At 56.0% G+C, this 27,144-nt stretch overlaps 1 protein-coding gene across 4 annotated transcripts in view; it reads right to left on the bottom strand.

Annotated features, from left to right (window-relative positions):
* HDAC7 (histone deacetylase 7) overlaps positions 1 to 27,144 on the bottom strand; it is a 34,419-nt gene that overhangs the window by 6,394 nt on the left and 881 nt on the right. For 2 of the 4 annotated variants that reach the window (XM_012732858.1, XM_012732855.1), the window contains exons 2-18: positions 11,920 to 11,970; positions 8,561 to 8,748; positions 8,344 to 8,434; positions 8,020 to 8,131; positions 7,374 to 7,489; positions 7,053 to 7,154; positions 6,580 to 6,671; positions 6,288 to 6,398; positions 5,975 to 6,155; positions 5,636 to 5,778; positions 5,226 to 5,399; positions 3,885 to 4,104; positions 2,876 to 3,009; positions 2,678 to 2,798; positions 2,413 to 2,462; positions 1,112 to 1,219; positions 145 to 200 (exon numbers count right to left, since the gene is read on the bottom strand). In XM_012732858.1, coding sequence (XP_012588312.1) covers positions 145 to 200; positions 1,112 to 1,219; positions 2,413 to 2,462; positions 2,678 to 2,798; positions 2,876 to 3,009; positions 3,885 to 4,104; positions 5,226 to 5,399; positions 5,636 to 5,778; positions 5,975 to 6,155; positions 6,288 to 6,398; positions 6,580 to 6,671; positions 7,053 to 7,154; positions 7,374 to 7,489; positions 8,020 to 8,131; positions 8,344 to 8,434; positions 8,561 to 8,748; positions 11,920 to 11,970 — 2,050 coding nt within the window. The remainder of the gene's footprint in view (positions 1 to 144; positions 201 to 1,111; positions 1,220 to 2,412; positions 2,463 to 2,677; positions 2,799 to 2,875; positions 3,010 to 3,884; positions 4,105 to 5,225; positions 5,400 to 5,635; positions 5,779 to 5,974; positions 6,156 to 6,287; positions 6,399 to 6,579; positions 6,672 to 7,052; positions 7,155 to 7,373; positions 7,490 to 8,019; positions 8,132 to 8,343; positions 8,435 to 8,560; positions 8,749 to 11,919; positions 11,971 to 27,144) is intronic. The other 2 variants (XM_012732859.1, XM_012732856.1) reach the window with 1 other exon arrangement.

Raw genomic sequence — 27,144 nt, 5'->3', positions numbered from 1 at the left:
ATTCCCTTCTGGTGTCTCCACCGATCCAGTCTCCTCTCTCCACCAGCCCCAGAGCCTCCGGGAAGGAGGGGGAATGTCCCAATAGACAGGGCCTGGGGGCCTGGCCCCCATCTTGCGGCACCCAGGCCTCCCTCAGTATCTTACATGGCTGTGGAATGGTCTGCATGATGTCCTGGGGGCCGAACAACAGCAAAACCATTCTAGAAACAAAAAGAATGCTTGTCACCGGACAGCTCTCTCACCCGCATCTCCACGGCCCTGCCTCCGACACCCGCACTTCTTCTCCCAGGGAGGAGCCTCAGGGTGACAGCTGCAGTCAGTCTGACTGCACCCAGGCTAGATGAGGTACCCCATGCTCAGCCCCCACGCCAGCACCTCTGTTCTCAGACTGCATGAACACGGAACCCTCAGCCTGGGTTCCGCTGGCAGCCATCACTTGTCATGACAGCTGCTTATTAGGCTAAAACTGTGTACCTGGTGCTGGGCTAAGCACTTTGTAAGTGCTGCATGCATCTCATAACATCTCTCTGAGGTAAATGTTATCTAATCCTCGCAACTTCGCCATGAGATAAACAGTAATATTATCTCCAGTTTACAGACAAGAGAAACCTGAAGCTCAGGCGAGTTAAACAACCTGTGCAGAGTTGCCTGGCTGTGAGCAGTGGGGCCAGGATTCCAAAGCCCCACCCAGGAACCATGACACTGGGGACATGGAGAGCTTTGGGCTACTGAAAACAAACTGGGGGGCAGGAGGGCCAGGACAAGTCGGGGGTAGCTATCAGCACAGAGCAAAGGAACACAAGCACCAGCCTGGCCACAGTCACAGCTCTGCAGAGGACCAACCTGCAGGGCACAGAGGCCCAGAGGCACCACACGACTTGAGTCTGGGCGCGTCTAGGCTGAGAGGTCCTGAATGGGGCCTGTTGTCTCTTAGAGACCGAAGGCCAGGGTCACAGTGGCTTCACTGCTAACTAGGTAACAAGCTTGGTCAATGCTCTCTTGGTCATTAGAGCTCTCCAAACCCCGGGGTGCTAGCTAGGAGAATGGGACGCTGGGGTTCTGAGTGTCTGGCCTTTAGCTTCTCCCACCCCATTTAACTCAAACTTCCTACCTTTAGCTCTCGGGAAGCCACTTTGAAGGCGAGGTCGGTGACGCTGCCAGCAGCCCAGCGGGCTGCGTTTGAGGAGTGCAGCTCGTTCCAGATGGTGTCAGTGTCCACCTGTGAGGGCCAGAGTCAGGGCCTGCACTTCATCCAGGCTCCCCACAGGATCCAGGGGCAAGGGGCCAGAGCCCACCCCAGGGCCAGGACCCCAGGGGGCAGGGAGCTGGGCAGACAGCGCTGCCTCCCCAGTGCCCCACCGCCCAAAGGCAAGGCCTCCTGTGTCCCCCATTCCCAGCATGGCTTCTTCCCAGCTGCAGTCCACATCACCAGCCCATATAGGCCAGCACTCTGCCGGCAGCATCGCGCCTGCCTCCCCGGTCAGAGGAGGGAGCATGGCGTTACCTGGGCGGGACTTGGGGTTTGGGCCGGGAGGGGGTTTTAAGCCCCAGCTGACTCTGCTCAGGCCCTGCGGGACGGTCGGAGCTGGAGGGGCCGTCTGCACCACTGTCTTCCACTCAGGGCCCCTAGCCCAGGCTGGTAGGCCCCCCAAACCCAGTCCCTGGGCCTCAAGGCTAGGGAGGGGCCGGGGGGCATGATGGGGAGATGGGGAGGGCGAGGCGGACCAAGAGAGGCGAGGAAGGCAGAGAGAGTCGCAAGAGGCTGGAGAAAGAGAGAGAGACAGAGAGACAGAGAGGGAGAGGAGGGAGGAGAAAACAGAAGCAACAACAGTTGGAAAAATCAGAAAGTGGCAAGAAATGGGAAGTTGTGAATAGGGCACTGACTGGCTCCCCCAGAGCACCCCCCAGCTACAGCTCCCCTTTCCCCTCCAGAACTAGGCCTCCATCCCCTGCCTCCAAACACCAGACTGGGAAACCACTGCAAGGACCTTTTGAGGACAGGAGAGTCTGCCAGGAGAGGCAGGAAGTCCCCAAGCAGGGTGAGGGGAAGCATAAGGCTGGCTGCGGGGCTGCATCCTGGGGGGCAAAGTGCCTGGATCACCAAGAACACTGGAGGCACCCCACAGCCCAAGTCTGGCAGCCCCAACTCTGCCCAGAGGCGCCACTGGGTCTTATGGAGGGAGACACCCCAAGCCCTAATCTTGGCCCTCCTCTTCGAACCTCACTCGACTTTTACCAAACAGCTACATGCGAAGCACTGGCATCTACATCGGGAGATACTGGGTCAAGGGCACACCTGTCCATGAGGAGCCTCCAGCCAGCAGAGAGGCATTATGGGAAAGCCCGCCGGGCAGGGCCGGGGGAACAGAGGGGAGTCCGAGAGAAAGTGTCCAAGAGACAATGCACACTTACCCCAACCCCGCCACAGGGCAGCATCACGAACATCCGCTCTGCCAGGAGCCCTGTGGGGAGAGCCCAGCCTGTGTGACTGACTGTGCCTTCTTAGCCGTGGCTGGCTGGGGGTGGGGGTGGGGAGGCCTGAAAAGAGGGCTGGGCAGGATGTGGGTAGCAAGGGGCAAGGAGTGGGGATGTCAGGGATCCCAGAAGGACAGGCTGGGCAGAGCAGGGACCAGAGCACGGGGAACGGCTGGGCGAGCAGGGTGGGTACAGGTCTCACCTGGCAGCTTTCCGTTGTCCAGTTTGAGGCGGCTGAGGGGGTTGGTGCCATAGAGGAGCACGTGGCGCTCCGAGTGCACGGCCTGCAGCTCCTCCAGGGAGGCCTTGCGGCCCCGGAGACACTAAGGAAGGGCGCGCAGAGCTCCTCAGTCCCGGTGCGCCAGAGCCTTCATGCCCACCACCTGGCCTGCCCCCTCACCTCACACTGGCTCCGGAGCCCCCGCTCCTGCAGCCGGGACCAGATGCTCTGGATGCGGCCTGCGTGTTCCGGATGCCTGCTGTTGTCTCCGCAGGAGCACTGGTGCTTCAGCATGACCGAGTCATACACCAGCCCTGCAGGGAGCAAGGGTCAAGACCCCCACCCAGGGAGTCCCCACCTGCTGGACTCCTGGCTGCAAACAGCTCGTGCTGGCACCCCACAAACAGCACCCCCAGGGAGTCAGGTCCAGGACACCCCATCCTGGCCCTCCAGACTCGACACCCATATGCACACCCCTAGCCACTTATGTAAGAAAGCCTCAGGCACCCCTGCACACCCACACAGCTCCAGCCAACATCACTGTCACAGTCCAGCCTCCCTGGCACAGCCCTCCTCCCACAGCCCATGTGTCTAACTTGCTCAAAGGGAACAAAGGGAGGTTTGAGGCCAGGGTCTCACACCAGATGTCATGACTCAAAGAGGCCACCAAGAAAGAAGCAGGGGGGACAGGATCCCTAGGAGTCCCCCAAGCCAGGAGCTGGGAAGCCTACCCTACAGTGACACAGGGCCATGTGACAAGACGATGCAACCGTGGGGAGTAGCTGAGTAGCCATTGTGCCTGAATAGCAGGATGCCTAGAAGAAGGCCTGGCCACTGCTGGTGAAAGAGTCCCCGTTAGCTCGTCTCAGGTCATCAGGGACCTTGAAAGGCCCAAGACGGCCACGCCTTAAGAGCAATCCTTGGGAGACGATCTTTGTGTGCACTCAGTTGAGGGAAAATGAGCAAGTCTAACTGCCCAACAGTAAGAAATCTTTAAATAAAAATAAAATACCTCAATGACATATGATCTATAAATCGAGAACCACCACCGACTGCACCTGCTTCAGGGAGGCTGTGTGGGGCTAACAAGGCACGACAGTGCTCTGTGGCCTCAAGAATGTCCTGAGTGGAGCCCCGACCTCTGCCTCCTCCAACCCTTCCTCCTGCCTCACTCCAACTCCCGTCTCACCTGTGGTGAAGGGCAGGGTCCTGACGGGGGTCTCTGAGCTGGAGAGGATGCGGGCCTGGCTGGTGGACTCTGGGGTTGGCAGCGAGGCAGGTGCAGCCGGAGACGACTGAGCCCTGGACAGGGGCCGGTGACCTCCCTGGGCCAGGGGAAGCAGCACCGAGCTCCCAGTGCCTCCACCAGTCAGCCGCCTGGCTAATCGCTGCTGCTCCCAGAGGAATACCTGGGGAACACAGGGCCTGAGCCTCTGGCTCTCGGGATCCCACATAGTCGGCCTCTGTCCAAGAGCTTTGGAAAACGTCAGGCAAACTACTTTCCTGAAGATTCCAGAAGGCCTCCTGCTCTGCCTTTTAGCCAGCCAGATCCCCAAAGATCTGCACCCAGACTGACCACCCAGTTCCACCAGAGCACCCAGGTCTGCAGGACTTCTAAGCCAGCATCCAGATGAGGGTCTCAAGCCCAGTTCTAATCAGAAGCTCCTTGGGTGCAAGGACAATGCACCTCCCCTCAGAGCATGGGGACCTGTGTGAACCTCTGCACATAGGTGAACAGCTACCACAGTTTGGATTGAACTGTGCTCCCCATTCATATGTGAAAGTACTAACCCTTCAGAATATAAACTGTGAACTTATTTGAAAACAGCCTTTATAGAAGTACTCAAGTTAAAATGAGGTCACCCTTATAGAAAGAGGAAATGTGGACCATCACAGGCAGAAGGAAGACAATGCAGACACATGGAAGACAGTCATTGATAAGCCAGGGAAGAAGGCTGAGCTCACCCCTTTCCTCGCAGTCCTCAGGAGGGAACAACCCTGCGCACACCTCCAGTGTCCAGAGTGAGGCGATAAATTTCTGTTGCCTAAGCCCCTCAGTTGCTGGTACTTGTTACAGCCACCCTAGCAAACGCCCCCTAGTTTCACTCAGGATGAGCATGCTGGCTGAAGCCCCTGAGCCCAGCTCCACCCCACTTTCTGCCTCAGCCACTGGCCACACAGCAACCGGCCACAGGGGAGTGCTCAGCAGGAGCACCCAGACTGGACAGGGCCCCGGCTTCCCACAACAGTGCAGGCTGCAGGTGTGTGTTTGTGCGAGTGAGTGAGTGCAGACAAGCTGTGTATGTGTATGTACCGTGTGGGCCTGCATGTATGTGTATGCACCATGTGTGTAAGCGGGGGGGGGAGGGACACAAGTGTGTGTGTGTACACGCGCGTGCACTTTAGTATGGACTGACAGGGCGACCCAAGCTGCCCCTGGTGCTGAAACCCTGTCTCCCTCCTTCCATTCTCACACCAGGCCTCAGTCTTCTGGTTGTTCCTTCAGGGGAGGAACCTGGACACTCCATACCTGCTGGTGCTGCTGGAGAGGAACAGGGCCTCTGGCCTCGTGCTGCCCATGGGTGGACTCCCTGCGTTCCGGGCTGTCCTCCACCACTGGCCCTGTGCCCCCACCATCCGTCTCCAGGTCCTCAGTGGACGGTATCTGCCGCAGCCCGGGCTTCTCACTTGGCTTGGCCGACCTCTGGGGAGGGAAAGACACCCACTGAGAAGTCACACTGGTGTATGAGGTGGGGTGTGGCGGACTGGACTAGGTGGCCACTATCCTGCTGGGGGCTCCTGCGAGGATGCAGTCATGGCTCCCAGAGCCACGTCTCTCTGGGCCTTCAGGTCCCTGCCCTTCCTAAGCCCCCCTCTTTCAGTCCCCAAGGGCCCAGTTTAGGCAACCCATCACCACCTCCTCTCCCCCGTTCCCCTCACCTTGAACAGCTGGGCGGCGGTGCTTGGGGGCAGGGGCTCTGAGCGGGTCCGGCTCAGCGGCCAGTGGAGGCCTGACCCGGAGAGCCGCTCGGTGGTCAGTAAGGACTGGGCAAAGTGGAAGGGCAGGGGCCCAAGCCCGGGCACTGGAAAGAATGGGTGGGGGGGCATAAGGAGGGAACCCTAAGGAGCAATGAAAGGAAGCAAGGGAACAGGGTCTGGGGGCAAAGCCTCAGCAGGGAGATGCGTGGGAGGGGGTACAGCAGAGGGGCAGGAAGGACGAGCCCCTCCCCAAGCTGGGCCCTTGGCTCCAGCCCTCCCCGGGAGCTTCAGCACACTCACCAGTCAGCAGTGGGGCATGAGAAACTGAGGGATCCAGAAGGAGAATGGGCTGCAGGCGAGAGGGCAAGGGGCCCCCAGCCTCGGGCTCCAGGCCATGGGGCAAGAAGAGGGGAGCATGGGGGCTCCCCAACACTGGCCCCCGAGGGCCCAGAGTCGGATGAGTCCTGCGGTCACCATCAGCCTGGGAAAGAGGCGGGGAGAAGTCACACGGGAGGAGATTCTGGCAGTGAAAACAGCGAAGGCCATGGGCTAGGAGAAGGGAGGGACAGATGCCAGGGAGCTTGGAGTGGGGGAGGGCACCTCAGCCACTCACCCTGACAGGAGCAGGAAGCCCCAGTGTGATTGCGGGCAGCAAGGACACAGTCGGCAAGGCGAACGGGGCCAGAGAGGTCTCCTGCAGCCGCAGCCGCTGGCCCAAGAGCGCCTGCCATGGGGAGCAGGGCAGGGGTCACTCGTCCCAGACCTCTACCCCTGGGCATGCCTTCCCCAGGACACCCCAGAGGCTCGGGTGGGCTGCCCCAATCCTGCGGCCTCCACCTTGTTAGGGCCACTTTCTGAGAAAGCTGAGCCTCCAAGATGTCTGGGACAGTTCGGCAAAGCCTTACCTCTGAGCCCAGGACCGGGTTGGGGCCGTGCTCGCTGTCATTGGGGGAGCTGCATCCTGAGGCAGGTGTGCTGCTGCTGCTGGGGGAGGAGTCTGAGGTTTGGGGGTAGAGGGAAGCACGGTCAGAGGCCAGGTTCCTAGTCCAGGATACCTGGGAACAAACCCCTTTCCCAAAAGGCGGCCTCTGTTTCCTGCTGTGTCCAGAACGGCAGCAAGCCATGTTAGGCTCCAGCATTTTTAGATCCTTTTTTAAAAAGGCGCTCCTGCTTCCGGGCGGACATAGCCTGATGTCTGATGTCAGACAACAGAGCAGGTTCTGGCCCTCGGCCCTGTAGTTGCTCCCACAGAGCACGTGGAGGCCCTACCCAGAATAAGTAAGAACAGCAGCCTACAGGAGGAGACTCCATGCTGGGAGGAGGAGACCAGACCCGCCCCCCTGGCGGCCCTCACCCCCAAGGGCCTCTGCAGGCCTACCCCGGAGGCTGGGCGGAGCGCTCTCCTTTCTGAGCAGCGGGTTCTTCCTCCGCTCCAGGGACTTCTTGGGCTTGTAGCGCAGCTTCAGGTTGGGCTCAGAGACTGCGGGGTCACAGCATCACTGGCCCTGCACCCACTCTCAGCCTTCCTGCCCGCCACCCTCCCTTCCAGCCACTGCTGAGTAAGGCAAGAGAAGGCAGAGCCAGGGAGAAAAGCACAGAGCGCTGACCCCCCAGCTTGGCTGGCCTCCCTCCCCCCACCTTCCTGGCAGGACTCCAAGGCCCTCACCCCTGGAGGGTACCCCAGTTTCCCTAGGCTCACCTGTCTTACGCAGAGGGAAGTGCTCTGGGGGGTCACTGGGTAGGCTGGGGACAGGACGCAGAAAGCTGCTCAGCATGGAGCTGGCGGCTCCTTCCGTCTCCAAGGGCTTGAGAGTCCTGCAGAGTGAGTGAGTGCAAAGCTTCTTCAGAGAGGGGATTCCCAGCCCTGGCCGACATCCACACAGGCTCTCAGCATAGACCCCGGGGATGCCCAGGGGAGGCAGTGCAGCCCATGTGCCATCTCTGAGCTGGGCCCAGAAGCCAGCCTCTGTCCGGGCTTGGATAATGAGACAGACACAGGGGGTGCTCGCTGTGTCCCGAGGGAGGACACTGCTCCAGGAATCAGGATATGTTTGTGCATAGGGGTAGATACAGAAAGAGAAGAAACTCATGGTGAAGAAAAAGTCAGTGTGGTGTGCATGTGTGTGTGCCTGTGTGGGAGCAAGGGCTCAGACAGGTGGGGCAAGACCATCGAGGAGCGAAGATGGGGCAGCCGAAGGGACAGGGACGCCTTCTTCCCAGAAGAAGATCACCGTACGGGAAAAGATCACCGTAGGGCAGCGGGGAGAGGGCCGAGGCTGCATGCCTGCAGGCTGGTATGCTGGCACGCCAGAGCACTTGAGAGAGCAAGGAGGAGGGCGAGTCACCTGTAGGGAATGCTGGGGCTATTGCGCCGGACTGTTCTCTCCAGGGCTGCCTGCTTTTTCTTCAGGATCACCTCTGCCAGCTTCTGCTTCACCACACTGCTGGCGACGGCGCCTGCAGGGGCAGAGATTGAGGAGCGGGTCAGGGGTGGGTGGGCTGGTGGCTCCTCGGCACATTCTCTACCCATCACCCTGTACACTCTGTGCCTCTGGGCCTCCACCCACATGCAGAGGCAGAGTCACAAGAACCGGCTGGAAGCACTCCCACCCCGCCCACATGCGCCCGTGAGGGTAGCAGGGCACCCGCCAGGGAGCCACCTTCCTTACTCCGCTTGCTCTTGTCCTTATTGAGAAGCTGCCGCAGCTCTTGCTCCTGCTGCCCAACTTGTAATTCGGGCATCGGTGCGTCCCTGGAGAGCTGTGGACAGAGCTGCCACTCAGGAAGGCGCAAGAAGTGGAGGAGGGTATGGGCGACTGAGCGGGGAGGGGGTGGGGGGGCTGAGCTCCAGGCCACCAGGCAGCCCAGAGCGGTAGCGCTCTTTACCCTCATGGGTTCCGCTGAGTGCTGCTGCTGCAGGCCTGCGAGGAAGAGGTGTTGGTGCAGGCGCTGGGGGTGCTGCAGGGCCAGCAGCGTGGGCTCTGGTGGGGGCTCCACCGAGGGCCGCTGACCCACCCGCAGGTCCATGGGCTGGGGCAGGCGGCCAGACGTGTCAGCTGGGGGCCTGGGGCAGCCTGCAGATACAGAAGGAGGTGAGCTCAGCTGGGAAGTTCATCCGCGGTTCCAAGGTTATAGGCTTCCTTCAGGCTCCTTGACGATGGTAAAACCCCTTCCAGGGGCCATCTCTGCATGTCCTCCTCACCAGAGTCCTGCAAGATGGGTACGCTCCATTGCATCTCGCCCGGGGTACCGCTAGTTTACTGCTGCTGGGGTCTGACCTGAGCCTCCCAGCTCCAAGCTAGTGCTTTCCAGGCTGTGAGGATTTGGCGAGGACTATGTGCGTCATAGTGATATATTCTGGGTTGTCTCCTTCCCTTCTTCTGCCAGGAATGAGGATTGGCCCAGCTGCCCTCTAATAGCTGCTCTCAAAAAAGGCACAGTGAGCAGAAAGGAAACATTCCCCTTTGTCCCTCTGACCCCTGAAGGTCTCTAAGCCCCCCCACCCCCAGTCACCACCCTTCCACTGTCCCAGGCCACGGGATGAGAAACAATGTCTCGAACTTAACATGGGCCCTGGCCTGCCATCTGTGCTTGCACAGGGTATGCCCCTGGTGCCTGGCTCAGGGCAGGCAGCAGGCTGGGCTGTCTCTCCTCAAGTGTCTTCTGCATCCACATCACAGCACCATGCCAAGACCATGGGTGCAGGGCTATTTTTAACTAGCCAATGACCGGGTTCCATGCCAGCACGGCCAGCTGGGCCAGGCTGGGCCAAAGAGCCAGAGCCTTTCCGAGGTGGAAATGCTGCAGACACCTCTCCTGGAGAAGGGTAGCAGGTACTCGGGAGACAGGGCACACAAGTGGGAAACCCTCCCCAAGAGGCTGCCTATTCAGCAGTGAACAGCCCCAATGGGGCAGCTACCTGCTTTCCTCCGCACCTGAGGCTTAGACAGCCTGAAAAGCACGGTGGCGAAGTGCCAGCTAGGATTCAGGATACTCTACCTCCGGTCAGCCCGGCCACTACAATCAGCTGAAGCACAGCTGCACATGTTCCTGTAAAACCCAGGAGAAATCCATTATCGCAAATGAGGAGACTGAGGCTCAGGAGAAGGGAGCTGTCCAAGGCTACATGGCTCAGGCGGAGGGAGCACGGGTTCCAGTCCTGATGAGGCCAATGCTCCCACTCCATTTTTCTACCCACTTTTACGAAGGAGTCAATCCCCCTCACTCCCAGCCCCTGGTTTCTAACTGGGGAAAGGGTGAGGGATTTGCAAAGAGGCATGTGCTTCCTTGAGATGGAAACAAGAAAGATGCTGAGGAGGAGGAGGTACTTGCCACCACCCTCCAGATGAGGAGACCAGAGGGGGTGGCTAAGTGGCCCACCAGGGTAGTGAATGTGTCTGGTACCCTTCTTGTTTATGCATCTATGCAGGTATGCAGATCCCCATTCTGGATGAGTCTGGGCCTCTGGCACCCTAGGAAGAGCCTCAGTCTTCCTGTATCTGGTGTCCCGGCTAACTGGGATGACTCCCTGACTATGCAAGGCATAATTGCAGGCAAGCACCACATCTGAGTTAATTCAACAGGGCAGGAGCCATACCAGGGAACCCAGGGCACGAACCCCAGGCCCTCAGCCAGCAGCTTCATACACACAACAACCCTACCCCTCACTCACAGCACCATCACAGAGCAGAGGCTGCCAGAACACTGGAGAAGCTATGTCTGCAAGCCTGGGAAGGCCTCTTGGGGTGACGTAGCATTTGGGGGATCTTACAACCTGCTGCCAACCTGGCTTTTCTCAACTTTGTCCCCTGCATCCTAATGCAAGCCCTCCACCCCAGCCATCAGCTACTGTCCCAAGAACAGGTATCTTTTGTCCTGTTACTCAGAAAGCCAGCCAGTGCTACCCTCACCCCCAGATTCTATTTTTCCAGAATTTGCCCTTCCCTCCAAGCCTGCTGGACCCCCCTCTTCCTGCGCCCTGCCCGGCGCCTGCCTCTTCTGGACTTCAGTCACAGTGCTCTTGAGCACCTTGTGGGTGGGTGCTGCATCCGACCTGAGAGCCACAGGAAAAGGTCCTGTTTTTGCTCAGGACCCCAACACCAAGGACAGCACTGGGCACCCGAAGGGCACACAACCAACACTGACTGGTTCTACCACAAATCTATCTCAGGATCGCCCCTGAAATGCCCAGGAAGGTAGCATGGCACAGAGGCAGGGTCCATTCATATTATTTTTCTTCCCAATTTCTGTATTAAATCTCTAAGAAAGTACACATCTAGGGCTAAGTGAAAATGGGTGGTAATTTAATGTTTCCTGAATGAATTTCTTAACCCAGTAATTAAAATTCATTGGTTAAACTCATGCATTAATTAAACTCATTTGTTTTAATTGGGAACCACTACCTCGTCTTCTATTGCACACTAATTCTATTAAAGTTCTTTTCTACTGAAGGAAAAAAAAAAAAACACTCACTAGTGAAGCCTCCCCTCTTTCGGCACTGGTCACATACTGTATTCTACTATTATCTCTCTCCTAATTGTGTGTCCTATCTCCTGCCCATCAGTCCGCCTACCCACTTTTGCACAGTCCCAACTGCAGCAGAGTGGCTACCTGGCCTTGATGTCTCCCTACCACATGCCCTCATGGGTCATCCCTTGCAGTGGCTGCCAGCGGGCCCTCACATGGGAAGGGGCAGCCCTCATCAGTCTGGCCCCAGCCTCAGGGGCAGGTACTAAACCAGAGGAGAACAAGAAGTCCGGTTCCCCCTCCCAGGGCACCTGACAGCAAATGGGGCTTGGGCCTCAGTGGCAGCGGGAGGACACACAGAGAGAGGACCAACGAGAGGGGGACTTCCCCATCCCCCCGGCAGGGCTGGTGTGAGAACTAAAGGAGGCTACAAAGGAAAAAGCCGCCTGACCCACAGCCTGATGTGAAGCAAGGGTCTCAGGATAGATATTAGCTTCCTACCTGCCTTCCTGTTTCGCACACTCAGCCAATCGAGGGGAGCAACCTGCCTTAGCTTTTCCTGTTCCACTTGCTAGTGCCAGGACCAGCCTGTACCCAGAGCTATCCCTGTTGTCTCCATCCCTCTTCCTTTCCCTACAAAACCTGCTGTTTCCAAACCCCAAGCTCCCAACTCTCTGGCCAATCCACCTAGTCCTCCTCCATGTGGCCCCTTGTGTCCTCCACGACCTTCTACCCTACACCTTCCCCTCCCCACACACATCCTCGGGTCTGACTCTTACCTGTGCCAGGGGCACGGGGGCAGTGGGCACTCGGGCTCACCTGGGTCCCATCTGCAGAGAGAAGAGAAATGAAGTGAGGGCACAGCAGGGGTTCCAGGGGTGGGGAGGGGGGTCTTATCCCAGTCTGAGCACTCTAAAACCTGGCACCAAAAAGAGATGACTCATCCTCATTCCTTTCCTCAAATCCCAGGCCCAGTGAGTGAGCTCCCTAGCCCTGTCCTCAACCACCCAGAGACTCTGAGCTCTACCTGCAGCTCAGGCCACAGCAGGAACCTGGAAGGCACTCAGCCTTGTGATGCGCTCAGCTGCAACCTCCCCTGAGTGGCCAACCCAGGCTCCCCTAGCCCTGAGGGAACAAGGGCTGGAAGGTGGGGGCCACAGGTGGGGAACTGGGTAGCTGGTGAGGCCACCAGGAGGGTGATGGGAGGAGCAGGCCTGGAGAAAGTGTGCTTCCCTCCCAACGGGGAGGAACAAGGTCATCTGGAGTCAAATCTGGTATGAAATGTGAAAAGTGGGTCTGGAAGGCACTGCCGAGGACCCCACAGGAAGGCCCCTTCTCCCCCGACCCCGTCCCCATCTGGTTCATCCTGTGTCCCGCAGCCTCTTGCCCCAACAGGAAAGAATCCCTCAGTCTTTATTTCCAATAACCAAGAAGAGTCTTTCCTCCTGTAAATGGCCCTCTTCCCAGGTCCCTAAGTCTAATCCTGCACCGTCCTATTCAATCCAGAGTTCATGAGACCCCCCACAGGAGGTCCAAACTGGGGGACAGCAGTGACCAAGAGGACCCAGAAGCTGGCCGGCAGGGTAAAGCAGAGGCAAGTCTGATATCATCTGTCCAAGATGGGCCCCATTATCCCCTGCGGTCCCAACGCAGATCCCCCCATACAAAACCATTAGGGTGGCAGCTGGGAGGCCCCGGGGAGACATTTGGTGACACCGAAGCCCTGCTCAGGTTAGACTCAGGCCAGGGGCTATTTTCTGAAGATAGTTGGTGTGCTCTTTTGAGCCTGTGCCTAAAGGGCTGTCATAGTTCCTCTTCCAGAGCTGAAAAAGGAGAACTCCTTGCTGGCCAGTGCTGCAGGGGGGAGGAGGCAACTCCAGGCAGCTGCCCTCAAACACTAGTGTCCTGAGCTGGAAGACAGTTAGTTTGGTAGGAAAATGCTACTCCACTGATTCGAATTCTTCTCATCCTTTAAAGTCCAGCCTAAAGCCCTCCCTGGTGGCGCAATGGGTTAGGACGCAGCACTGCAAGCTGGCCGTAGCCTCAGTAGAGTTTGATCCCCAGCCCCGGAGGTGACCACATGGCGAGCAGACCTCTCCTGACTGGACCGCTGCTCCCCTCAGCAGTGTACTTTGTTGATCTGCCTGTTCTATTCTCCACTCTGTCTCTGGTGAATCCTCTCACTGCCCTTGGACCTCTGGCCTGTACCCCAGTTCTGTATGCATAAATAAATAAATCTTAAAAAAGAAATAAAGTCCAGCCTAAGTCTCAGAAGCTCACCCCAACACCCTCCTTGCTTCCACCAGCATCCACTCTGAGTCTACCACCTCCACAATTCCCATCGGTCATGTTCTCTGTAGCTCCTGTAAGCTGTGCTGGGTACACGCAGGTTTTTGTGGGAAGCAGTGAGCTGAACGCAATGATTCTCTCCTGGCCCCCTGCCTAGGACGGATGGGGCATAAATATTCCTCAGGGTTTGTTGGGTCTCAAGGAACCTGGTGCAGGAGGCAGCCTGACTACCCCTGGGACTGGCAGCCGTCGCCTTGGGATTTCTTAGGCCCACCTCTTTCTTCTACAGGACCCCCAGAGAGATTTCTGAACTGGGCTCCTGGGTGCACTCCCAGGGGCTGCGCAGGCTGAGGCCTGTGCCCCCACCCCTGCCTATTGGAAAAGCTCTTCCGCCTCCCAGCTTGCGGGCTGGTCAGCAGCATTCAGCTTGGGAGCTGGGCCAGGTCCCTGCCTCCTCCCCCTGGTAACCACGGGTTCCGGACACCATGCACTGTCTGGATAGGAGGAAAACTAATGACCCTGAACTCTGTAGTGTTTGTCACTGGGCCCCAAAGGGATGTTTTGTGATGATGATCTATGATACAATCTCTGTTCAGAAAAGCTGCACGCATGCATGTGTGTTGGCAACAGGGGTTGCTTCCAAAAGCAATTCTTGGAAAAAGTTCTGCTTCTCTCCCAATGTCCTGACTTTGTGCTGAGAGTCTGAGTTCAGAGGCACCCAGAGTAACAGAGATAAGACAGGGACACAGCTGTCCTGTGTCTTGGAAAAGAAAGGTGTGTAAAGGCACCCAATCAGTGCTGAGTTGAACCCAGAACGTGAACATCCTGCATACCAGGCTTGGGGGCCAGATTCATCAGCCTCTCTCACGGAGCTGTTACCACTCATTTGATAAATAAAACCACTAATGTGAGGAATGAGTAGACCTGAGGGTCTGAGAACAACACTGAGGTGGGGCCCTTCTCCGCATGCCTCAGCTGAGCAGAGTTTATGGGGTCCTTGCTACCCCTCATCCCACATTTACCTTCTTTAGAAGCAACTGCTATCAGGCTGAAGAGGCAGGTTACCCAGCACTGAGGTACCTGGACCTTCAGTCACCTTCCCAAGCCTGAGTATCTGGTTTCACCCAGAGCCAAGAAACTCCAGAAATCGTGCCCCAGTGGGCCAAGCCTGGCTCTCCGGGACAGAGACTCCAGGGACCTCCAGGAGGGATGCCACTACTCCCTCCCTGGACCAGCTGGTCATCTCAGGGGCCTGCAGGAGGGCATGAAACCTGAGGCCCCTCTGACCACTTGTCTGACCACTTGTGATGGTGAAAGGCTTCCCTAAGAACAGGGCCACTCAGAAGCCCCTCCCGGCACCTTGGAAGTCTTTTTGAGGCTGTTTCCTTTCACTGCAGTCCCTTGATGAGCTGAAAAGGGAGTAGCAGGGAGACCTGGGTGCAGGAGGAGGACAGTGGGCAGCAGCAGGAAGCAGTGCCTGGGTTCAAGGCCGACTCCTTCAGGCACTAAGTTGCAGCTCTGGTTCTGCTTCCCGGAGAGAGGCAGGGACAAAGCAGGACTCCACATGGGGGCTGGCAGAGAAGCAGAAAGCTGAGGGTGAAATGGCTTCAGGAAGATCCAAGAATAAATAAACATGAGAAAGAACATCCTGGCTGCCAGGCCTTTTTTAATACAGGGAGGCCTGAGCATGGAGGAGAAACTTCTCGAAGACATTTGGCTCATGGAAGCTGAGACTGTTGTAGGGCTTTAGAGGTGGTTCTTTCACAGAAGAAAGCGAGCAAAAGCGGCAAGGTCATGTTCATCTGGGAGGTCAGTCGGTGGCAAGGCCAGGCTGAACTACACCCAGGCAGGGGAAACCCACAATGTCTATTCCCAATACAGGAATTTAACTGCCTCCCTGTGAAGTCACTGGCCTGGGGGGCTAAAGAGATGGAAGTGCAAAGGAAACTTGGTTTTCACTTTCAAAGAGTCAAAATACAGTCCACAGTTAAAAAAATAAATAAAAAGTGGGCCCTCCCTAGTGGCGCAGCGGGTTAAAGCACAGCACTGAGAAGCTGAGCCTACTTCCGCATGAGTTCAATCCCCACTTGCCCTGGAGCTGACCCACATGGCATGGCAGACCTCTCCTGACCCGCCCGCTGCTCCCCTCAGCAGTGTACTTCGTCAGTCGGCCTGTTCTGCTCCCCACTCTGTCGCTGGTGAATCCTCTCACCGCCCCTGTACATCTGGCCTGTACCCCAGTTCTGTATACATAAATAAATCTTTAAAAAATAAATAAATAAATAAATAAATAAAAAGTACACTACCTGCCAAAACTAAAAAAAAAAAAATAATAATCAAAGAAATCCCCCCAAAATATAAGTTACTCTCTTATCCTATGCCCTAGAACTTCCCTAGAATCAATCCTTTTAAAAATAGTTTCTTATGTCTCCAGAAATTCTCTTGCTCATTGTTAATTCTATTTATAATTAATCCTAGCAGGTAGCAAATTACAATGAAACTGAGGGCCCAAGGCATTGAGGTCACTAGCTTTGAGGTCCAACAAGCATGGATTCTAACCCAGAACTCCTCAGTGACTGCCAGGGAGAGCCAGGGACATGATATAACCTGCTCCAGCCTTGGCTGCCCCATCTGAAATAAGAAAATGAGAACATCCACTTGAAAGAGGTCATCTGAGATTAGCAATGCTGTATGTGAACCACCCAGCCCAGAGGAGCTGCTCCTTCAGTGGTCACAGCTAATGCTGTTTGGCCTGGACTTGTCTGCAGCCTCCCTTCTGGCATAAACATTACAGCACTTGGTCTCAGCTGCATCCTCCCCTCTGCTTCCACAGTCCACTTTCTTCAGATGAATACCCCGGGCCCTTGCCTTAACCCCTGCCTCTCCCAAATACAGTCTCTTTCCTTTCTCTTCCACCTGAAATTTTGTAAATTAGCACTTTTACTAAACACCAGGGATTGTTGCTAATTCACCTATCCTCAAGACAAACAAAAGAAGGGGGACTGTCTTTATCCCCATTATACAGTTCAGTAGACTGAGGCCCAGTATTATTAAATAACATGTCTGAACATAACATGGGACATAACATGGAAGTACTGGTGCTAGGTCTTGGGGCTCCAAACTCCATGTTCCAGCCAATGCTTCCCACTGGCCATGGGTAGGGAGCAAATGTGGGTGGGGCCTAATAGAACATAACGGAAAACAGAAAGCATAACCAAGCACCACAGAGGTCTGTACCGGAGGCAAACATGAGGCTTGTGCCAGGCTAGAGGGCAGAAGCTGCCCCTTGCAGCTTTGCTTATATCTGCCCCACGAAGGCAATCCCAAAGAACCACTTGTAGACAGCAACTGCTGACTTGACAGATTCCAAGTCGTGACTTCAGACTGCATGTGGGGCTATCAGACCGGCAGCAGCTTGGGGTCTTACAGGAGCATCAGCCCCATCTTCCTTGTTCTCAAGTGGCCTAACATATTCTTCTGGAAGGCCCCAGGTCCCTCTCAAGCCACATCAGCCCCACCCTCTGCCCTTCACGTGCGGACAGTGGCCAGATGCCCACAGGAGAGACTTGGCCTACTGGTGACTGGCCTGGGATGTAGGCCTACGCTGACCAATGCCTCCCGTGTGTACAATGTGCGGGACCAGGCTCAGTGGCTGCTGCCCAGCAGGAGCAGGGCTGTGGGGCCAGGCAGCCCTCCACCTCTGCAGGGCGCATGTCCCTTTCCCCAAGCCTGGGGCCCTGCGGTAGCTATTTTTAGTTCTTGACACCTGGGTATTTTGCAGCCGCAGGATGTCCGGTTTGGAGTCTCTTTCTGGGAATCCCACACGCGGCTGTTGTAAACAGCCCCACGCAGTGGAGGCCCAGGCTGGAAGCCTGCACCCCCCTCTTTCTGCTGTTTGAGATGAATCAAACAGGAAGCAGATGTAACCATGGCAGCGGCTGCTCGAGCTCCCTGGGGGTGGGAAAGCCTCCTCCCTGGCTCCTGGCCACCCCCTCCCCGCCCCCCAAATCTATTCTCCTCAGTGGCCTCTCTTCGTGGATGGAGACCCACTGGTGCTGTGGCTGGGGAGCTAGGCCTTTCTAAGTTGCCTATGGCTGGTGGTTCTTGGGACTGTTGCTCTGGGGAGAGGCTCCCTGTCCTCTGGAAAAGAAAAGAAGGTCCTTCCAGTTCTCCTGTGACCTTTCAGATCACCATTCAGTCTTCTCCCCCTGCCCTTTCTGGAGGTGTAAGAGCCAGCAGAGCTACTTGCTCAGCGGGCCAGCCCAGACAGCCTGCACCCACTTCCTGTCACCCATACCTTTCTCCTCAGTTGGGGCTCATCTTCCCACTAAGGGAATTCCTGAGCTGGCCACCTAGTTCCTACCCCCTGGCACAAGCTGCCCTAGTTTCTCAGGCCCGGACTGTCTTCACTCCCCTACTCCAGTAGCTCCAATCCCGGGGAGGAAGTTCACTGTGATGTCTAACCACCATCTTTCCTATCATTAGCAAAACATCCTGAGCAGTCAAGAAGACAAGGGCCCCATCTGTATAATAGAGAGAGAAGTGAGGTAGTCAGCTCTGTCTCCCCCTCCCCCGCTCCCTGGTGCCCCACTTAGACCAGCTGCTCCTTCTTAGCAGCCAGGCCCAGCCAGTCTTTCTCAAGGGCTAGTGCTTGCCCCAACAGGAAGCACGGTCACCGCCCAGGGGCTGCCTCTCAGCCCTGCTTCTTCTCCCCCCACCCCCAGGTCTCATATTCATTCTCCTGCCCTCCTTTTTCTTCCCCTGTTTCTGGACCCCTCCCTGGTGAGCACCAAGTCCACTTTGCACCCCACTCCTGCCTGCCTCCCTTTGCTGCTCCCACCTGTGCCAACTGTGAGGCCACTCCTACCATGGCCAGGGACAAGTTTGTCTTAGTAATGTTAATACCTTTTATCTTGTTATAATGACTAATTAACACTATTAACAATGAGCAATCACCACACACTGTGCATGCTGGGTGCTGTGCTGCGACACAGAATGAGATTTGCATCTCATTCTATCAGTCCTGCAACAGTTCCTGGAGGTGCCGGCCATTACTATCCTCCTTTGTGAAAACTCTGTAAAGCTGAAGCTTAGAGAGGTTAAAAAACTTGCCCAGATCACAGATGGTAAGAACATAAACACGAGCTGCTGGCCTGTACCTCCCCTTAGGGGGTGAGATGAGGCCAGAGGGGACACAATGCTCCCCAAATCTGAAGGCAGTATGTTGCTACCATGTGCCCGGTGCTCCATCCAGAAAACATCTACAACAAAAATAAAAACAGACAATAATCTCTGCCTTTGTCCCTTATGATTTTTGTCTCCAGGGGACATTCCCCACCCATCTTCATTACTTTTTCATCTGATATTTTCCCTGCTTTTTAAATGTGCATTTTACTATTTTATTGTTTCCTGTAAGCTACCTCCAGCAGGGCAAAAATAAACAAGCAAACCTTCCAGGGCTGCCATGCAGGATCAAACGCTGTGTGAGAACACTCTGGAAATTGTTGAACCAGGTATAAAATGCTGGTTGCATAACCAGGGCCAATTGCCCAGAGCGGCTATTCTGGAGATAGTCTGTCTGTCTCTCTCACCCAGGGCTCACAGATGAAAGAAATGAGGTATCTACCAAAGCAGAAGGAAACACCCACCTTCAAGGCACAGCACCCTGAGACCTGGGGAGGGAGAAGGCAGAAGCCCCTCCCCCCGCCCCCCAAGAAGCCCCTCCTGCCAACCCGCCAGGGCCTGGACACTGCACAAACCTAAGAATAGCAAGAAGCTATGTGAATGCTGGCATTCACAGGAATGCCCCCAAGGACCCCCATCCCAGTAGAACCAAGGTATAGCCCGCATTTTGCCTGTAGTTTCTGGAAGATGGCAGAGATCTGTCAGGCAGATCCTCCAGGTGACACCACTCCCTTTTGCAGCCAGAGCCAACCAGGAGGCAACATCCTGCCCTTCAGACTTGGATGGTGGGTTTTTTTTCCAGATCACAAGTCCAGCCAGAGAGCTTACACAGCCTTCAGGGACGTCAACAGCTTGGTCCTGAGTTGCCAATTTGGACCAACTAGCCGTGAAGGACAACTTAGATCAACTGGGAATGTGATTAGTTGAAAACTTACTGTAATGGAAGGCGGAGAACTCTGCATAAAAAGGCCTATGTAGCGTGACCTCATTTTGGTAAGAAGTCCTACATCAAGGCACCGAGGCCATGGGAAGGTATGCACTGAGATGGATGGTAGTGACCTCTGCAGCTGGGACTGTGAAGTTGCTAATTTACAGAATTCTGTCCGAGTATCTGCAATGCACAGAATGCCTATGTCCATGCATACCTGGGCATGAGGATGGCATAGCCAGTGGGTCACAAAGTCCAGACGCTCCTGATTCCGTTTGAGTCAGGGCACTGACTACATGTACTGTATGTTTAGGCCCTAAATCCTCTGCGACTCTTAGTTTTCCACAACCCAGCAACTTCTGCCTTCCCAAGTAAAGCAGAGGGCCGAGCAGCATGGGGCTGGCCACAAAGTCAGGACTTAATGAAAGCCTGTAAGCTGAAAATGATCATTTCCTGCAAGAAATGCCTCCTGCCTCCTCCAGGGCCCAAGTGCTGGGAATGCTCGCTGCTGACATCACCGACCTTCCCATCCCTCTTCTGCCTCATGTTTCTCTTAAGAGCTGCCAGGGAGGGGCAAACATAAAGGTCACCCCAGCAGATGCTGGCAAGGTGCTCTGTACTGGGGCCATGAAGGCAGGCCCACCCCAGGCCTTCTCCAGAGCCAGCTGGCTTCGAAGGTCTTGGGTCCCCCAATCCATCCTACTCACTGGGAGAATGGGGGTGGTGGAGTGAGAGGAAGGGGTCCACCCTGTGACTTCTGGCTAGAGATTCCTGCTGTTCCAGGCCCTTAAGGGTGGAGGAATCTGGAACAGTGATTTGGCCTGGTTTTTTCTGTGAACTGGGGCTGGGCCCAGTTTCTGTTCTTCATGTCTTTAACATTCCCTATCCCTGACCTTCAAAAATATGAACAAAACATTAATAATAATGATGAATATTCTGTGAGCAATGCTTTCCCACCAGACACAATGCTAATGTTACTTACTCTAATCTTTATAGCAACTCCATAAGGCTGATACTATTATTATTTGCATATTACAGATAGATAAACTGAGGTACAGAGAACCATGCTCCCAAGGTTACACTTAGCTGTTTACAAGAGAAAAAGGAAGTCTGCCAAGGTCATCTGACTCTTCCCTCTTGTGTTATTACAGAAAGGCCCTTCTGCCAGGTTTTGCAAAGGGGCATAGGAGGGACTAAGGTGATAATTAACATCTGCAGGGTGTTTTAGAATCCCCCAAGTGTTTACATGTACATAAGACAAAATCCCCACTAGAAAGACTAGGAAGCCAAGATTTCTAGCCCTCCGAGGCCTGGCCCTGCTGCCCCAGCCCATAGCTGCTTGACTGGGACTTAAACCCAGGTCTGTGGCCTCAAAATTACGTGTTTCTTTCCCTTTATCTGGCCCATCTCAAGATGGCCCATCGAAGGCCTGGGAGGGAGAGACAATCCTCCTCCGGCTCTAGAACCATGGAGACCAAGCCTGTGCCCAGCCCCTCGCCCCGTGGGGGCGCTGTGCCAGCACCTCACCAGTCTCCTGCGTGACTCACTCTAGGGACCCAGGGGAAACAGCCCTGCCCTGCGGGCAAACACTGCCGGCTGCCTGCCCCGCCCCCAGCTCCCCGCCTCCACATTTGCTAACCGAAACCGGGCTGCTATTTTTAACCCTCAGCTCCCCCTTGCCTGGGGCTCCCCCTTCTCCCCACCCCCACCCCTGTCCCAACCGGGTGCCACCAGCCTGTCATTCTGAGAGCAGTTCTACAGTCTGAACGTCCGGGAGGGCGCAGCGGATGCCCATGCAGGTTTGTGGGGCAAGCAAAACAAGACAGTTACAGCCCGTCGCTGAATTCCCCCACCCCGACTCTTTCCGAACCTGTAACTCCCAGCCTGCTCAGCTTCTCCTTGGCCAACCCCGTCACCGTCAACGGGGTGGGACAAAACGGGCCTCTTCCAGAACTGGGTAGTCCAGAGCCCGGCTCCTGCAAAAGGGCTCTGCAGGAAGCCAAGTTGGACGCCTGAGGGGAGTGGGGCTCCCTTTTTCTCCGTGTCAGAGCCTCTGACTACCAGGGTTTCCAATCCCTGCAGGCAATGTGGGGAAAAGGAAGTGGCTTGGAGACAGGGTGGGGACACTGAGTGTGGCCCAAGCCCTCCTCACAAGAGGAGCGTGGTCTCAGAAGGGCCATGGAGCAGGCCCACAGTGGAGGGGGTAAATGCACTAGTGGCCTACGGAGTCCCAGGGGAAGTGCTGGGAAGGAGGTGGGGTGGCCTGAAAGCCTCTTCTCCGGCAGGAGGGCCCTTCTAATTCTCTGCTGCTCTGGATCGCCCAGGAAAAACCTATCATGGAGAAGAGGCTGGATGGACAGGATGATCTGAAAGCTGCTGGCACTGAACAAGGTCAACTGGACAGGGCCCTGCCTTGCAGCTCAGGTCTGCTGAGAAGTCCAACAATTTGTGGAGCAGGTTTGGGACCAGGAAAGCACACCGGTCTCCTGTCCTGGAGCACTCCTGTCCTCCAGCCTTGGCCTGCTCTGGCCCTGGCCTCAACCCTTCTTTCTGATCCGACCTCTTCCAGGGCCTCACTCTAAGCCTTGACCAACCCCTCTCTCCTCAGTGATTCCTGAGCCAGGTAAATAAATCCCAGTGGCCACAGAAACAGCCAAGGTGGACCCAGAGGGGAGGAACTTGGCACGGCAGTTTCTGGGTGGCCAGATGAAGAGGAAGGGAATGAGGTGGGAGGAAGGTGAGACAAGAGGATCAGGAATGGGGCGGTGCTTTGAGAGCTCCTAGAGAGAGGCTTCCGCCTTCCCCAAGCCTTCCCCAAGCCTTCCCCAAATCACCTTTCCCAAATCCAACAGGTCCACTGGGCCCTGTAAGGGAAAAAGGCTGCTCCTCCAAGCAATGAACAGCCTCTCTTGGGTCCTGTTCAGCTCCCTGTCCTCCTCACCCCTCTGCCAACTCTGGGGGCTCCAGGAACACAGTCCCGGCTGTCTTCCAGGCCAGGCAGAGGCTGGCAATTCAGCTGCAGTTCTTAGCCAGTCAGTGCTCAGACAGGTCCCCCCTAGATCCCCCATTGGATGCAGGCAGCTCCCAAGTATGGCTCAAAAGGTCTGGGGAGGTGAGCGAAAGCATGAGTGTCACCTTCTCAGACGGGCCTCCCCTGGCCACCCCTCTAAGGAAGTCCTACCTTGTTATTCTCTATTGCTGCACCCAGTTCATTTCCTTCTTAGGGCTTATCACCATGTGTAACCAGAATTATATACTCATTTCTTTACTTGCTTACTTGGTAACTGTCTCCACTAGAGTGGAAGTTCCCTGAGGTTAGACACTCTGCCACTGTGTTCACAGCATTATCTGTGACCAGTGTCTGGCACAGAGCAGGGCTCAATGAGCCTTCAAAAAATGGATGAATAGCTCAGCAAATGGGCCTCCCGGTTGCCAACATCACCTTTACATTTGACACACAACAGTTCCAGAATTTCCCCAGGGAGGCAGAAATAGGGTGTGACAGGAAGAATAAGGTCAGGAAGTCTGGGAATCCAGGGGAAATGTCAAGGACCAGTTAGCATCTGTACCAGGCCTTCCTGGGCCACTTTATCATCTCAAGTGTGGACGTGTGCACACACACAAGGCACAGCAGGCAGGTCCTACTGATCTTGAACACCTTTCAGTGTGTCTTAAAAGGCTTGAGTTTTGTCCTGGTTCTTCCTTTAGCAGCCCTGTGTCCTTGGACAAATCACACAACTCCTATGGGTCTCAGTTTCCGCAAAAGAAAAAAGTGAAGAGTCTGGCTCGATCATCGGTCCTCAAATATGGCTTGGCCCAGAATCACCAGAAGTACATGTGAACATCTCGCCTCCCAGACCCCACCCCTGTAGATTCTGAGTCCATCTGGAATGGGGCTGAGGCTTCACGTTCAGCACACTCCCAGGTGATACTGAAGCACGTGGCCCAGGAACTGGCCCTGAAGGACCAGGGTAGAACAGTGCTTTGCAGTCAACATCTGGACTTCTATTAAAAAGTCACTCCCTCCCAGATATACATCCCCCCAAAACATATGCCCCACACAGAGCCCTACAGTGCAAAGGTGCACACTGTCCAGATGCCCCACATCTGTACCACACATGTGCACACTCCCAAACATCCAACAGAGCGCCACACGGGTCCCTCACCACCGGGAACCACATCTGCATGCACAGCTGGCACACACAGGCACCTACCACACATCCAGTGTGTACACACACCCATCGCATGTTGACCCACACTAAACAGACACCATTCTGAATTTATTTTGCCTCTGGGAACTGGTCCAGTACCAGAGGAGCTCTGATCTGCCCGAAGAAAACATCCCTCCCACCTCTGCCACCCCCACCCCTTGCCCCAAGCAGCATGCTGCTACCTCCCCCTGATGAGGAGGGCTGCTGGAGGGGGCCAGTGAAGAGCCAGGATGAAGGCACAGAGCAGTTCCTTCTTTCCCACTCTCTCCCAGGAGAGGCCAGTGGGCCCCCACCAAGCCCTCCATCAGCGCTCCTCAGCGTCCTTGTCTGGATTCCCAGGTCCGGGCCTAGGCAGCCAAGAGGGTTAGGGAGGTAGCTAGATCTAGGAACTCCTCCTGCTACTCAGGCCTCTAAGGAAAGGGCTGTCTGGGGGCACCTTCCTGCAGCCTAAAGGCCTGGGCCCCCTCCGGGAAGGTTACCACAGAAACAAGGGGAAATATTACAGGGAAACACAATACCCGGCAGGGTCACCTGCTGACCAGGCTTCCTGCTGTGTTGCCCACCACTGCAGGGGGGGGGGGAAGGGGCACCCCTGCCGCCACCCCCACCTCCACCCCCATCTCACTGCTCTCACTGCTTCCTTCTCTGACCTCAGATTGGGGCTCTCCTTACTGCCTTCCCTGGGTTAGGAGAAGCAGCTTCAGGCAGAAACTTTGCCCCTCTGTGGTCCAAACAACATCAGGGATGGCTCCAAACTGAGCCCCCACACCTAATCCTACCAATGCCCCCACTACAGGAAATCAAAGCTTCCTGCCCCAGAGGAAGTGCCCCATCTAGTGAACAAATCCAAAACACACAAATGTACAGCCCCGGAGCCTGAGGTAGACAGACTCCCCCCACCACCCCTTGAACCCCCTCCACCTCAGCGTAGCTCCCAGGCCTTACTCTGGGCCTGCTTTCAGCTATAGCCCAGACCCCCTGTAGGCCCATCGCATGTCTGGCTGTGGACAGGGCAGGACCAAGGTGCAAGGGGTAGGTGACACAGGATCTGAGCCAGTCCAGGGAGGAAGAGGCCAGGAGAATGGGCAGAGTCAGGTCTGTTTCCAGTCCTATTAGACCTGCCATTCCCTCACTGCTGACTCGGCCTTGCATTATTTCATTTTTTCTCAGACTCCTGCCAACTTCAAAATTACCAGCCCTGAATGAAAGACCAAGAGAAAGAAGGCAAGTAAGAGGTGGGGGGATTCCAGAGGCATCAGCTTTCCTGACCATTCGACAAGCACGCTTAGAGCTACAGAGGATCCCAGGCCCTACGCCCATCACACAAGAGTTTCTCACAACACAAGGGTTCTGTATCAGGGTTGAAGAATGGATGGAAGACGAGAAGATTCCTGCCCAGAAACCACCAAGGACAAAAACTAAGGTCTACTATCTTTGAAGGGCATGAGGTGGGCAAGGGTACACAGTAGACCTCACACTGGGCACCAATTCACTTAACGTTTTCTCCCCATTTTATTGGTGGGAAAATGAGACTCAATGCCAGAGACCTTAGAATGCAACCTTCCCAGCCTCAAGATCCCAGCTTAAGAGCTGATGCCAGGAAGACCTCCACCCCTGGGCTCAAGCTGAGGGGGAACCAGGGGCCTCAGGAGAACATGGGCCTGCGGCCATCCAGAAGTAACCCCTAAAGGCAGCTCTGAGCCTGACTCTGAACCTGCCCAGGGGAACAACGAGGAATGCTGAGGACTAAAGGCTAGGGAGGTGTTCCAATGGGTCCAGGACGTCTTGATATACTGGGCACAAGGCAGGACTGCTTTGTGCCTCAGTTTCCCTCAGAAGTAACTGCAGAGAAGAGAAAAACTACTTATTTATTGGGGTCAGTAAAGGAAACGGTATAGAATAAGGAGAATAAAATGCTAAGCAGGGCCCTCCCAGGTGGCGCAGCGGGTTAAAGCACAGCACTAAGAAGCTAAAGCCACTTCAACATGAGTTCGATCCCCTCCCCGGAGGTGACCACATGGTACAGCAGGCCTCTCCTGGCCTGTCCACTGCTCTCCTCAGTAGTGTATTTCGTTGATCTGCCTGTTCTGCTCCCCAGTCTATCTCAGGTGAAGCCTCTCACCATCACAGCAACTCTGGCCTGTACCCCAGTTCTGTATGCATAAATAAATTTTTAAAAACAAATGCTAAGCAATGAGGGTCTAAAAGATAACTTACAGATGCTGGAGAGTTTTTGGGAGAAGTGGTATGACAGCTTGAGACACTTCAGGGACCTACTGCCTATGGGGTCCTGCTGGGGAGAAAGAGGCTACCAAAACGTCCCATTAGGGGGCAGGGAACAGAGTCAGTCTCCTCTCTTGCAGAAACTGCTGACCAGGCAACTTGAGGAAGGTTCCCATGAGCCCAGCTGCAAGACCCAGGAAGAGACTCCTGCATCCAGATGTTAAGTCTAGCAGAGCCACTGAGGCTGGTGCCCCATTCTCACCCTCGAATCTGGCAGACAGAACTGGACCTCAAGCAGATGTTGAATAGGGTGGTGGGGTGGAGCATCTGCAACACAGTCGGTGTCCAGATACAAAGGAGGGATTGCAGGCACGCGGGGCAGCCAGTGGGGAGGAGGGAAAGAACTGGACTTGGTGGGAAGAGCAGCAGTGGCTGAGGAGGTCACCTTTGGATGGGCAGCCCCAGGGAATAAAATGGGGGTGCAGATATGGGTGGCCATCGGGGAGATGGTAAGGCTCTCTTCCAACCCGCAAGCCCAGAAACTGGGCATTAGAGCCCAGTAAAGATTTGCTGCCTGGCTGCTCTCGCACACTCCCCAGCATAAAGAGACCCCAGTTTTGGAAGGCGCACATCCTGCCCCCCACCACCCAATACTCTGCCTACACCCCCCCATTCTTCCGGCACCCCTGCTGGCACCTCTGCTGGCACCTCGGAAGTTCACTTGGGCACAGTTATCTCTTCACCTGATGGGTGATGAAGGGTGGGGGGCGGTGCTCAGAGACACCTCACGGTCCAGAATCCTACCTCCAGGGCACCATTTTTCCCAGCGGCAGGGTCAGAGTACAGCCCAGCGGGGAAACCTACGGGATGGGGGCGTTGATGTCTAATGCCTTGAGCCCGACCCAAATCAGTGGGTCCTGCCCTTTGCCCTGGCGCTTCCAAACCTTCCGCCTGGAGCACCGCCCCCTCCTGGGGCCGCGGCGGCCATCCCTCTCCCTCCCCGGTCGCGGGTCTCCTCCCGAGCTATTGGGGCGATGGGACCCGCCGTACACCAGCGGGCCGGGGCCTCCGACTCCCTCCCTCGGGCCTGTCGCTGGCCCGGGGCGGGCGGATGTGGGGGCCCAGAGAGAGGCCCCAGCCCTCCGGCCCCGAGACTGGCCCCGGCCCGG

Source organism: Condylura cristata, unplaced genomic scaffold (assembly GCF_000260355.1).
Source record: "Condylura cristata isolate star-nosed mole 26May11 unplaced genomic scaffold, ConCri1.0 scaffold00036, whole genome shotgun sequence".
NCBI classification, from domain to species: Eukaryota; Metazoa; Chordata; class Mammalia; order Eulipotyphla; family Talpidae; genus Condylura; species Condylura cristata.
The sequence above is the reverse complement of the archived record's forward strand: the minus strand, read 5'-3'. Positions and strand labels throughout refer to the sequence as shown.